The sequence below is a fragment of the Rhinolophus hipposideros genome (genome assembly GCF_964194185.1).
Source record: "Rhinolophus hipposideros genome assembly, chromosome: 10".
NCBI lineage: Eukaryota > Metazoa > Chordata > Mammalia > Chiroptera > Rhinolophidae > Rhinolophus > Rhinolophus hipposideros.
The window spans coordinates 60,460,986-60,475,541 of NC_138056.1; the positions used below are offsets into that span (position 1 = coordinate 60,460,986).

The 14,556-nt window shown below is 37.0% G+C and overlaps 1 protein-coding gene across 2 annotated transcripts in view; it reads left to right on the plus strand.

Annotated features, from left to right (window-relative positions):
- Positions 1–7,884: 7,884 nt before the first annotated feature.
- The window catches only part of FOLH1 (folate hydrolase 1), a 46,975-nt gene continuing 40,303 nt past the window's right edge, over positions 7,885–14,556 (plus strand). Inside the window, exons 1-2 of one of the 2 annotated variants that reach the window (XM_081063997.1) lie at positions 7,885–8,160; positions 10,418–10,526. In XM_081063997.1, coding sequence (XP_080920123.1) covers positions 8,043–8,160; positions 10,418–10,526 — 227 coding nt within the window. In that variant the 5' untranslated portion in view covers positions 7,885–8,042. The remainder of the gene's footprint in view (positions 8,161–10,417; positions 10,527–14,556) is intronic. The other variant, XM_081063996.1, reaches the window with a different exon arrangement.

Genomic DNA, 14,556 nt, shown 5'->3' on the forward strand with positions numbered 1-14,556 from the left:
TTCTTTTTGCAGTTGATATCCAATTTCAAAGTCTTGTGATCAGAGAATATGCTTGGCATGACTTCAATTTTCTTAAATTTGCTAAGGCTAATTTTATGTCCCAATATATAGTCTATCTTGAGACTGTTCCATGTACACTAGAAAAAAAAAATGTGTAGCCTGATGCTTTAGGATAAAGTGGTCTATAAATGTCAATTATGTCCATTTCATCCAATGTATCATTTAGGGATGCTATTTCATTATTTTCTGTTTGGATGATCTATCTATAGCTGCCAATGATGTATTTAGGTCCCCTACTATAATTGTGTTTTGGTCAATTTCTCCCTTTAGTTCTATTAGTAGTTGCTTGGTATATTTTGGTGCTCCTTGACTGGGAGCATAAATATTGATGACTGTTTTCTTATTGTATAGTCCCCTTTAGCATTCTGAAATGTCCATTTTTGTCTCTTGTTACCTTTTTTATCCTGAAGTCTGTTTCATCTAATATCAGTATGTCTAGACCTGATTTTCTGTGGATGCCATTTCCTTGGAGTGTCAATTTCCACCCTTTCACTTTGAATTTATGTTTGTACTTGTAGCTAAGATGTGTCTCTTGGAGGCAGCATATGGTTAGGTTTAGTTTTTTTATCCAATCTGCCACTCTGTGCCCTTTTATTGGTGAGTTTAGTCCATTTACATTTAGGGTGATTATTGATATGTGAGGATTTCCTATCATTCTATCTTTAGTTTTCTGGTAAGACTGTGTCTCCATTGTTTCTTTGCCTTTTTGTTTTTGTCTATTATTTCTGTATGGTGATATTCTATGATTTCCCCCTCTGTTTCTTCTTTTATTATGCTGTATATTTCAGTTCTGGATTTTTTTTTAAGTGATTACCATTAAGTTTTTGTAAAAGAAAGTTTGATATTTAGAATATTCCATTTTCTTCAGTATGCTTACTTTCTCCATTCCCATATTCTGTTTCAGGTCTTTACTCTCCCCTCTTTTATGTTTTGGTGGCCACAAATTACCCCTATTGATGCTGGCTGAATAGCCTCCTTCAGTATTTCTTGTAGCGTATGTCGTGTGTTAGAAAATTCCCTCAGCTTCTGTATGTCTGGAAAAGTCTTTATTCCTCCTTCATATCTAAAGGATATCTTTGCTGGATGTATTATTCTTGTCCAATAATTTCTCTCTTTCAATAGTTTGAATATTTGGTTCCACTCCCTCCTGGCTTGTAGAGTTTCTGCTGAAAAGTCTGATGATATTCTAATGGGCTTTCCATTGTAGGTTACCATCTACTTTTCCCTGGCTGCCTTGAGGATTCTTTCTTTGTCATTGATTTTTGACAGCTTCAATACAATGCACCTTGGAGAAGGCCTTTTGGGGTTGAGGTAATTAGGTGTTCTATTTGCTTCTTGGATTTGAGGATCCAGTTCTTTCCACAAGTTTGGGAAGTTCTCATCCACTATTTGTTTGAATATACTCTCTGTCCTTTTCTCTCTTTCTTCTCCTTTTGATATGCCCATCATTCTTATATTGTTCATTCTGATGGAGTTAGACAGTTCTTATAGAGTTCTTTCATTTCTTTTAAGTCTTAAGTCTCTTTCTTCTTCCATCTGTGTAATCGCCAGGTTTCTATCTTCAATGTCACTGAGTCGTTCCTCCCTCTGGCCAACTCTACTACCTAAGCTGGCTATTTCATTCTTCATTTCTTTTATTGAGTTCTGAATGTCCAGAAATTCCATTTGGTTCTTTTTTAAAATTTCAGTCTCTTTGGTAAAATGTTCATTTTGTTCTGTGATTGTCTTTCTGAGTTCATTAAACTGCCTGTCTGTGTTTTCTTGCATCTCATTGAGTGGTTTTCAGACTGCAATCTTGAATTCTTTGTCATTTAAGTCACACATTTCCATATCTTTAAGTTCATTTTCTGGAGACTTTTCATTTTCTTTCTGAGCTGTCTTTTTGTCTTGGTTATTCATGGCAATTAATGATTTATTGTTTCTCTTCCTAGATATTTATAGGAGTGGGTTCTGCAACAGGTTGATAGAAAGAGGTCTTTCTTTTGTTTTCCAGTAGGTGTTGGTAGAATGTTTTATTTTTTATCTGAGTGCAGCATTTTATTTTCTCTCACACTATAGTGTTATGTTTTCTCTGCACTATTCTGGCTTCTCACACATGGGGAGATTCCCTGGAAGTCAGGCTTCTTCTCTGTGAACAGTTCACCTTGGTCATATGCTGCCTCCTCTGTGGGAATGCGGAGAGCTTCTGAAGTTCCAAAGCTCTTCCTGCACCAGATCCAGAGCCCATGTGTCTTAGCAGCTCTATTTACTCCTGTAGGGATCCACCCACGTAGCTGGGGACAGGGGCAGGGTGGATTGTGAGAGGTAGCCCAGAATAATGGTGGTGACCACTACCACAGCCAGTCCTGATTCCACAGCTTCCTCCCCTTTGTGGGAACTAGTTGGGCTGAGTTCATATTTGCAGACCACAGTTCTTAGGACTGCAAATATTCTGTTCTTTTGATCTGACACTGCTACTGTTCTGCTTAGAGCACTGGGCAGGTGGGAGCGGGGCGAGCTCTGGGAGGGTAGAGAGGGGGCGTCTAGGCTCAGTGCCTAAGGTTTCCATTCTCTGCAGCAGTGAGGGCTTAAACCATCATTTTCAGCTTTCTTCCCTCAGTCTTTGCTCCGTGGTCTCTGCTGTGAGTGTTAGGTTCAGCCATGTTATATACTGTCCCCTCAGCCCTGTGGGCCATAAGCGAAGCCCTAACAGTCTGAGTTATTTTCTCTCCCACAGGTGCAGTAGTTCCGGGATGCAGCAAGCTTGGAGCACCGAGCTAGGTCTCCGTCCTGCATCGGAGTGGCCCTGTCTCTGCACTTCTCCCTTCCCCTCTCCCCTGCTCATGCAATTTGCCCACCATTAGATGATTTCAGTAGTGTGCCTCTTAGTCTTGCCTATCTATTGCACAGGGAGTCCTTTGTGGAGTTATAGTTGTTTAATTTGTTGTAAATTCCAGGAGAGATTTCAAGAGACTCACCTCACACCGCCATTTTTATGACATCCGAAAGAGTAGAATGTAATGAATCATTAAGAAATATTCTCTATGTTCCTATCTTATTGTTATATCGATTATCTTGATTTATAATTTATATATAATAAAATGAACAGATTTTAAAAGTATAGTCCAAAGAGTTTGAAAGATGTATGCTTACACAACCACCCTCCAACTTAAAAAATATATATAAAATCACTTGGAGAAGTTAGAATTCTTGTCTTCCTGAGTTGTACCCTTTAATGTGTAATTGATAGTTCAGGAATGCTGTATTTATACTTTAAGTAGATGTCAAGGAATATTATTTTTTTCTTGAGGAAGTTAAAAAATTATTGAAAAGTAAATATATATTAGAGGCAGGGGATAAAAAATAATTAAAATATGGCTGGCCCGGTGGCTCAGGTGGTTGGAGCGCAGTGCTCCTAACTCTGAGGTTGCCAGTTCAATTCCCACATGGACCAGTGAGCTGTGCCCTTTACAGCTAAGATTGTAAGCAACGGCTCTCCCTGGAGCTGGGCTGTCGTGAGCAGCTGGAGGTCAGAGGGGGCTGCTGAGTGCTACCGCCAGCTACCGTGTGCTGCCAGGAGCAGCCAAAGGCCAGTATGAGTGGCCAGCAGCCGCAAGCGCTGGCATGAGCTATTGTGAATGGCTGAATGACGACTGGCCACCGACTGCCTCAGCTGGTGAGTGCTAGACTCATAATACCAGCATGGGTCAGGGAGATGTGTCCTACACAGCTAGACTGAGAAACAATGCTTGAACCAGAGTGGTGGGGAGGGGAGGCACAAGAAGGGGGAAAAAATAACTAAAATAAATGTAATTGTTTTCTTTTGAGCAAATCCCAGGGACAAGTGTAACACTCTCTCTCTGATTTAGTTCATGTCTGTACAAAGAAAGATTCATCTTTCTTTGACACAATCTCTTTCAATTTGTGAAAGAAATCTTAATATTGTGCATAGAATATCTCATTTTACTCTTTGGAATGTATTTACTTACTGTTTTTATAAGAGTGGGTTTTCCTTAATTTTAGGTTACCATAATGATAATGTATCGGTTTTAAAACATGAGATTGCTGAATACATATATGTGGTTCTACTTAAAATGATCTGATCAACTATGATAGAGATTTTATATCATATTTTTCTTGAAATTTGTTATGACTTCATTTGTCACTCATTCACAATTATCTTAATGCCAGACTTCATTGCTAACCCTTTTTAACCACTATGAGCAAAAGGAACTTTTATTATTTCTATTTTATGGATGAGTAAAATGAGGAATAGGAAGATTAAATAAATTACATAAAAGTGTATGACAAGAAAATTAATGAAGGATGCTGGTAGAAAAAGTTCAAAATGTAGATGGCCTACAGTGCTTTGTTAAGAAATTTAGAATCATTATATAGTTCATTGGAATCCACGTATAGTTTGAGTTGGGAAATTAAAAACAGAATGGGGACCTTGGAAAATTAATCTGACAAGTGTCTGTTTGAGCTGTCAAGCTTTCTTCCATCTGAATTCACAGGAAAATTTCAAGATATGTTGGTCAAGACTGTTTTAAATCATTTCAGCCTAACAAGGATAGATTATACACACTTTTTCCAAAGCTGTTTAGCCAACACTGTCATTTTTTCTGATTTATATATACAGTAGCCCCCCTTATCTGCAGGGTATCCCTTACAATATCCCTCAGTGGGTGCCTGAAACTGCAATTAGTACCAAACCCTGTATATATTATGTTTTTCCTATGTACACATACCTATGATAAAGTTTAATTTCTAAATTAGGCACAGTGAAAGAGTAACACCTGATAACGAAAGAGAACAATTATAAGAATATACCATAATAAAAGTTATGTGAATATGTATGTCTCTCTCTCAAAATATCTTATTGTAATATACTTACATTTCTTGTGATGATGTAAGATGATACAACTCTGACATAGGCATTGTGACATAGCGTTAGGCGACTATTGGCTGTCTGAAGATTCGTCAGAAGGGAAATCATTGAGCTATGACAATGTCATGTGTTCTACCCACAAATTTAATGTCTTTTCTATCTTAACTAAGTACTTATCATGTACTGTGGCTGTAATTTTTGCAGTTTGAGGTGCGACAGCTAGCATGAATTTTCTTTATCCTTCTTCACAATTTCACAGGTAGAAGATCTATTCTTTCTGCATATCTTAGCAACCTCAGCATATGATTTTCTTCTTTTCTTATTCAGTTTTTCTTTTCTTATTCAGTCAAGAACTATCATATTTTTTTTTCTTAAAGGAAGCATTTTATGGCTTCTCTTTGGCATACTTGAATTTCCAGCATCACTATACATAGCCGGCTACAGTGTGGATACACTAAATAAAGGGATGATTCATGTCCCAGGAGGGATGGAACAGGATGTCACGAGATTTCATCACTACTCAAAATGGCATTCAATTTAAGATTTATAAATTATTTATTTCTGGAATTTTCCATTTAATATTTTCAGACTGTGGTAGACCTCTGGTAACTGAAACTGCAGAAAGCAAAACACAGAAAGCCAAATCATGAATAAGGGAGAGGGAGCTACTGTATTCAATTCTAGTCAGGAATAAGTGGGGATCATAATGACTACTACCTAATGAGCATCTGCTTCTCACCAAACATTACAGTTCCAAAAGTCAGAAATGCCAGCTTAAGCAAAAAGATACTTTTTTTGGTGTTTCTGTGATGCAGTCCACTTCTTGGCCATAGTGATAATTAAGAAATGCTTTCCAGACTGGATGAAATACTTTCATGAATACATATTAGTAAAGGACAACAATACTTTCTCTCATTACTGAACTAAAGTTAAATATTTTTGTTTTGTGCCATACTAGTCTATTGTTTAAAAGAGTTTTGTAACTAGGTAATAATTTTTCATCATCTAATAGTTGCTATACAATTCATTTATTGTATAGCTATTATGGGTCAAGTGCTCTACCAGGCACAATCCTTCTTCTATGGTACCTTTCAATCTAGAGATTCTATAAGAATGGCTATATTCTTATAGCTGATGGCTATATTACCTGATGGCTAATATAGATGCAACTATATTACCTTTCTTTTATTTAATCTTTCTATTCTGAATCTACCATTCCCTGCACTCAAAAAGGAAGAGGATGGTCAGGTCATATTTTAACTTATTCACCTACCCACAAATTCGTGTCACACTTTTTTGTGTATGAATGTGCATATGACATTATGAAATATTTCAGGTTGTTCTTCCAGCAAGAGCTATTGAGGTTATTAACAATCGTTAGGTATGTATATGGAGCCCATAATGCTCTCCTGAACACAAGCTGTTGCTGTTCTTTTTGGTTCATAATCTCTGCTTTCTGGTATTGTTAATTATCTTTTTATTTAGGCCCTGTCTTCCCACTTTGACTAAAGTTCTTAAAAGACAGTAATCATTTCTTATACCTCATAACTGCTTCATTGCTTAGCATGATATAATCTACTCGTTCAAAAGGATGTTTCTACATGGTAAGAATTATGTAACTCTGGAAAAACAGAAACAAGATATGGTCCCTTATGCCAAGGAGCTTAAAATCTGAAAGGAAATAAAATAATAAAAATTGTAACAAAAAGTTAACAATTAAAATTAAAGAAAAAGAGAGATCAGTGTAATAGTATCAGAGAATGAATGAACGTTGTCAGGTGTTATAGAAAGGATTCCTCTTCCCCTCATGGAGCTTACAGTCTAGTGGCGAAGACATATCTTTTATAACTAATATTATAAACACATTCCATATGGTAGGCACTGTGTTATGTACTTTACATGAATTATTTCATATACTTTTCAGGACTTTCCCCCAAAGAATTCAAAATCTCTAGGTGGTTATGCAAGCCACACTAGGTTTTTCTGTTGCCACTTTTATCATGATTTCCCTTTTACAGACGAAGAAACTAAGGGTCAGTGTAGTTGTTTAACTTCCCCTCAAAAAACTGGCACATATTTGCTTTGAAAACCATTAGATCACATTATATGTCCTTCTTAACTATGGAGGAAAGATGGGAGATGACTTGTTATATAAGGACTTGTGGAAGAAGAATAATGCTGAACACAGTTGGATACTGTTTCTCTTGATTATAAAATTTATTATACTACACTGTAACTGCATTCACTTATATATCTTCCCAGATATTGTGATCTTGTTTGACGTCAGGGGCTTTATTTTACATACATTTGTACTCATAATTCCTGGAACAGAATATCTACTTAATAAATACACTTTCAATGAATGAATGATGGACCTGAAGAACTGGCCTTCAGAAAGTTCCAATATTACTTCTTTCATAATGGTGTTGGTAGGTAAAGGGGGAATGATTCCCTAAAAGTTTATTAATGTCAGTGATATTCGTTAGGAGAAAGGGCACAGTGGTCATTCACCCTGACACCATCTTGAGTATCCGACACAATGCCAGAACTGAACACCACCTTTTTCTACTTGACTTTACCCATTATAGTGCTATAAGGTATTTAATAGGAATTCAGAGCTGAAAAACAGTTCGTGAGAGATAATTTAGTCCAGTCTACCAACTAGCGCAGAGCCAGGTCCGTAGGTATTTTCCTAGGCAGACAAAAGAGGATCATTCTATTGAGTTACAGGGGCAATCCTTAACTCTCTTTTTGCGAAACCAGATTTTGGTCTGGGAGTGAAGAATGCAGAACAGCTTCTAGCTCCCTCCCTCCTTTTTTTTTTTTTTTTTCTTTTTCTCTTTTCATTTTTAAATAAATAAGATCTACTAGAACGTTTCAAGATAAACTTTTCCTGAGCGCCCCTCCAAAGGGGCTGGGTTTTCTTAGGGGACTGCTATTGCCTCCCTCTCGCTGGGATTGGTTGAGAATCAACTAGAAACAGTTTTAGGGCGGAGAAAGTAGGCGTCGGAGCTGGGAGTGGATTCTAGCCCTGTGGCCAGAAGTATCTAGCCCGCAGCAGGACCGCAGCCTAGGCGCAGGTCCCGGGAGGGCCCCGCCGCCCGCAGCCGAGATGTGGAATCCCCTTCACGAAACCGACTCGATCTTTGTCGCCTGGCGTCGCCCACGCTGGCTCTGCGCTGGGGCGCTGGGGCTGGCCACCGGCCTCTTCATCGTCGGCTTCCTCCTCGGTAGGGGCGCGCTGGCCACACACACCCCCGCAGCCTCCCGGGCAGTTCCGCGCTTGGCAGGACTCGCGGGTCCACTGCCACGTGGGGTCCCGGGAGCGGTGGTTTGTTTAGGGGGTAGGTAGGGATCCCGCGAGGTAGGTGAGGGTTGCTGGGGGCTGTGCACGGTAGCGTTCTGGACAAGCCATTGTAGGACAGTCACCCAGGATAAGGGGTAGAAAGAAGGGACCCTGACATTGGACTTTGGAAGGTCCGCCCGCTTGAACCCTGGGGAAAATTCGTAGGTTTTAGAGCGAGCGGTGGGTCCCTGGTGCAATTAAACCAGGTCGTCCAGGGTGCTTTGCAGGAAAAGACGATTCCGTAGTTGGGGCTGTATCTGGTCCTGTGCTTGGGGCTGCTTCACGTATGCACTCATGCTGGATTTCTGGGCATTCACTACTGGGCATTCACTACTCCTCCTCCTTTCGACCTTGGGAGTAAATAATAGACGAACACTTGGGACTTGTCTGATGTCGTCAGCCCTCTGAACAGATCTTTATGAGCAGTCCTTTTCCATTGTCCCCTGTGTACTGATTTGCAGACTTCACCTAACTCTGAGAAAACCAGGGACGGCACAGACAAACTTAGACTCTTAAATTCTAATTTTGACTCTGCCACTCCATGACCTTCAACAAGTTACTCAGTCTCTCTTAGCCTCGGTTTGCCAATCGTTATGATGACGATAGTATCTGCAATTTATTGGGAATAGTAAGTGAAGCAGCATCTAAAGGTCCTAGCACACTATTGGGGGTATTGGCACTTTATTTCTTCTTGATGAGGAGATGCTTCTATTTGGACATTAATGTACAGGATAACCTAAGGTATTGCCAGGTAGTTTGCCAGTGCTCTGAATTCCAGATTGCCTTTCTGGGATTTAGAAGACCAGGGCATAGACCTCTCTCCTCTTGCTTGCTGTGTGACCTTGGAGTCAGTAAAAAAAACTTCTGAGCCACACTGCTCATAACTAATATGTGGGTATTAGTAACTCCTTACAGTTGTTGTGGGGCTTACATGAGATAAGTGCTCAATAAGGACACACTTCAAATTGAGTTTCAATTTATCAACTGTAAGAATGGGAAATAGCTGGCATGGAGATTAAAATGTTATGCATCTCTTAAAAGGGCATTTTGTTATTTCTAATATTGCCCTCAGCCCCATCCTTATATTCACTGTTCAGGGACTGACACAGAATTGGTTCTTTATTAGTGTTTGTTTATTTTTCACTAGGATCTCTGCTCTCCCTTCCCCCATGTGCCTCCCCTCTCTTCATTCTGTTGCTTCTCTTGATCTCAGTTCAAGAATTTCATCCTCAGTGTGTCCTTCCTGGACCCACAGGCTAATCTTTTGTTTTATGTACAGGTCAAACTGTATTTCCATTTGCTGCCAAATGTTTATTTCAATATGCCTATGTGTATGTTTGCATGTGATTAATAACTAGACGGCTCCATGAAAGCTGGGTGGGTGTTGATTTTGGTAACCATTTTATGCCCAGATTATATTTCTTTAAATAAACCCTGTAATGATGCCCTCCTTCCCTCAGTTTAAAAGCCTTACCTCTCTAAGTCATCTGGTTACCCATTGCTCCTGGCCTGTGTGCACTGTGTGTCGTCCAGAGATATTGGGCCGATTGTAGTTTCATAGTAGTTTTCTGAAGTTGAACGTCTCATGCCTACTTCAAATGGAAACGTAAAATCTCAGCATATTTTGTTTTAGTTTCAGAACCAGAACAAATTATAAATCTGAGTTTCCTTAAACTCTTTGAAATAATTTATGTCCTTGAAATGTATTCATAATTAATTCATTATAACAATTGACTACAAATGCTTATTCAGCAGAGAGCAGTCACTGGGGATGGAAGCTTAAGGAGAAAGATGGTGGATCTCCTTTTGCCTTAATTTTCAAGAGATCTTGTTCATCCCCATTAGTTGAAACATGTTTTAGTGCTGATTTCATCATAAAACATTTCTTAGAATCACAACAATCTTATCATTGAAGTTGGAGAAGAATATATTGTGATTGATTCATAATTTAAAAGTCTGTGTGTATGATTTTTTTTCCCCAGTGGAAGTATGCAAGAAAAATTAAATTTCAGAAAATTTCAGTTAATGCCAGAGGTCACTGGAAATGTATGTTTTTTACATATGATAGATACAGCACAATGGAAAAATAGATCCTGTCTATGAGCTCATTTCTGATTCATATATTTGTATGTATTCTACAGGATGGTTTATAAAATCCTCCAATGAAGCTACTAACATTGTGCCACACCATACGGTGAAGAAGGCATTTTTGGATGAATTGAAAGCTGAGAACATCAGGAAGTTCTTATAGTAAGCATAAACTTGAAAACTTATATGGACAATTGGTTGGAAACTCATTAATCTGTTCAGAAGTTTTGATCCAATATTTTATACACAGGAACTGACTTTTATTTAGTTTTTAATTGTATTTGTTGAAGATTTCGTATTACATTTTATCTGGAGAGATTATGTATTTCAGCTGAAGTCAGGAAGCTTTCTGAAAAGGGTCTGCCTTTGTTATCAGGCTGATCACTGTCACAACTACACAGCTCTGCTATTATAGTAGAAAAGAAGCCATAGAAAATACATAAATGAATAAACATGTCAGTTCTGATAAAACTTTATATATGGGCACTAAAAGTTGAATTTCATGTAACTGATATGTCACAAAATATTATTCCTTTTTATTTTTTTCACCTATTGAAAATGTAATAACCATTCTTAGTGGTGGTGTGTACAAAACCAGGAAGTGGGCTGGATTTGGTCAGTGGAACATTGTTTGCTGACTCCTGTTTTAGAGGAAGATAGTATATTCTAGTCAAAAGAGTAAACCTGGACTTCAGAGTCAGACATACTTGAGTTTAAATTCTATCATCTTTGCCTATTGATAGCAAAGTGTGAATACTTATCCTTCCTGCGCCCTCCTTTCCACATCTGTAAAATAAAGACAATCACATGTTTGTGTTGAGGATGAAATTAGCATATATCTAGACATAGTTTAAAATCTAGCCCCTGGTTATCACTTTGTGAGGCGTGTTAATGTTTAACGAGTATGTTGCTTTGTACACATGAAGCGAATAATAAAAGAAAATAAAAATCTAGCTCCCTATTTTCTGAAATAGTTAATTCTAGTGTAGAGCTAAAGAGGTAAATGAGTAAATTTAAAAAGTATTTGCAAAGCAACTAAAAATAAAACACTTGTATAGAATGATTATATATAAATGATTAGACTATTTAGATTTTCAAAGCATAAAGTCCTTTTTTTTTCATTAATTGGCTTAATATATGTGTCCAAATATACTTGAAATCCCATATAGTGATTGAAGGATTCTTTAGTGAATACAGGTTGTAATTGTATATAAAGGACTGTTTTACATATACATAAATATATATGCATAGATGTGCACACACATCATCACATAAACATGTCTATTAATTATGATAAAATTAAAATTATGAATAAACATGTACTAGTGCTCCTCCCAGGTCTTTGGAGGAGCCATTTCAAGTGAGAGACTCTTAAGGTTAAACTTTGGAAATCCCTCCTCTGCCTCTTGCACTTATTATTTCACTATAATTATGTATAATCGAAATAATGAAAATGGAGATCTGGCAAGCTTTAATATTTACTCCTAGACAGAGCTGGTATCTCTACTTCCTTTTTCCTTTCCTAACCTGTGGCATGGACTAACCAGCAAAGAAGAAAAAGGAATGCCTTTATTTCTCTTTCTGGACACTTGAGCAAGATCAAAGCAGTCGGCTTCTTGCTCATTCTCCATGGCCCTGACCAAATTCCTCTAACTCTTCAGAATTCCAGGATGTTCATCATTAACACACAAAAGACAGAGATTAAGAGAACCTACATTCATCCGTCCAAGGACCACAGAATCTCCAGGAGCCTTCTGGACGCTCCAGATTTCCACTTTGCCATTTGTCCATCAGAAAGCTTTCAAGTTAATTATACCCATAGGTTGGGGATCATTAAAGACTTGGATCTCTCATCTTTTATAACCCTTTGGTCTGCTACTGACAATCGCCACTACTTCTAAATTCCTGCCTCTCAGTTGTACCTAGGAGGATTAAGTAGGGGCTGTCTTTTCAGTTTCCCTTAGGGTACAGTGTTCTGTTTCCCTTCAGTTTTGTAAACACCTGGTTGGTTCTCAGATCTGTTTGCTATTTGGCATCTCTTTATGAGAGCTGCCCTTTTCCATTCTGTTCTGGAGAACAAGACTATTTTAGGAGAGTGATCTGTATTTGAATACCACTTCCATCTTTGTTAGCTGCCTTTAAGTCATCTAACTTTTAAGATCTGGTCCAACATTTGTAGACCAGATTAAATGTGTTAAAATAGGAATACCCACAGCTCCCTTTATTAATTGAGATAATGTGATGATACTTGGACGATATTGAAACTTCTCTAACCAGGCAGAAATATATAAGACAATTGTTTTTAATACAACTTGTTGGCTATTTTGGATAATTTCTAAATTACTACTATTTTTTCAAAAAACTTGGTATTCTAGTAGGATCAACAAATCACTGTGATATATTTCTCAATTGATTAAAACAACAAATGATTTCAGAAATACTGTTTAATATCAATTATCTAATTGAGCCTCAAATTGTGAAGTAGTGAGGTAGCAATAGGCTCCCCATGTACAGATGAGAAATTTGAGACATGGCCAGGATCACACAACAAATTAGTGACCTCTAATACCCTTACATGATTTTATGCCTATTAATTATTTATCCTTGGAAACAGATTTATTTATCTTTTTCAGGGTCACCTTTGCTCCAAATGAGTGGTGAGTAGGTTCAACCTTAATAGCACATGGTTGTATCCTAGTTGGTAATAACACAACTGTTATAAGGAATCACTCATAATAATTAATTAATTAATTATTTTAAGCAGATTCAAGACTCCCCATAGCAATCCCCATAGCAAACCAATAATCTGCGTCCACTTCAGTAATGTCACAGTTTGTGATCTGTATAATAGAATAGCAACGCATTAGCTATTTTTCTGTTTCCTTTGCAGGTATACATTGATGAAGGGATAGACTTCTCAGCTACCTTTTAAAAAATGTGTTCTTTTGTTACTATATTTTGCAAATACATATTATAAATCCTATGTAAGGTTTTCATCCCTTAAAATTTTACTGAATGAGGCTTTTAATACTATTGTTGTAAATGCAATTTAAATTACTTTATAAATATAAAAATTAATCATAGGAATTGTGGGTTTTCTCTTTTTTCCTTCTTTTTTCAAATTGAGAGTCATTTTCTTTGGCAGTTGATTCTCCAAATCAAAAATTCAGATACACAGAATTAAACATGTGAAATTGGGATCATCATAGCCTTGTTGCCTATTAGTTTTTTGTTTGTTTGTTTGTTTGTTTGTTTTAATCGCTATAAAGATGGAAGTGTGTTAATTTTAGTAAAACTTACATATTTAGAACCAGAAATTCATGAAGTTCAAGAAGTTCATGTGCTAGAAATAAAGGTCTTTACATGGTATGTGATGCTTTGTCATTTGGAATTTTCTTTCTCCCCTCTTCCCCCTTAAGAGGTTTAAGTTGAAAATACCAATGAGCTGAATCTTCAGGGAAATAACAAATTTCCAGGAGGAAAAAGCTTTTTTTAAAAGCACCAATATTTAGACATATTAAATGAAAAATTAGTCTACTCATGAAAATATTTCTAGCAGCCAAAATTTTGACTTAATTTATTTGTTAAAGATATTTCTGATCAAACTAATTCTCATCATTGATTTTTCAGTGTATTACAATGCATGATAGATGGAGTTCAAGACATTCCATCTGAGCTTGTATAAATATGTTCAGATTTCTTCCTTAATGAAGACACTTTATAAATGGTTGCTAATCAAAAAGTTTCTCACTCGATAACTTTCACTATTTAAAAATAAATGTAATTATCAGTAACTCTTGGCATGTCACAGCTTAGTATTTTGTGTGAAAATATTTTTTTATATCTTAAATATTTTATATAGTGAAGTAAACAGTAATTCCATAAAAGTTCTAAGAGGCATGTCTTAAGGAAAGAATACGACACATCCCTCATATTCTATCCAGAGATACATCTATAGGGTTGCACATAACAATTCTCTATAAAGATCTATTTCTCCAGTTTTTCTCTTGAATGAGTACAACTTAGAACATAAAAACTTCAAAATATACTTTGAAAATCAATTTGATGCAATAATCCTACCATGTTGCTTTTTCCATGTATCACATTTCAAAGTATTTTTATGTTAATATGTCTTATTTGGTTGATTTGGGATAAAGGCTGACTAAACATTAATTTCTAACCACTTTCAATT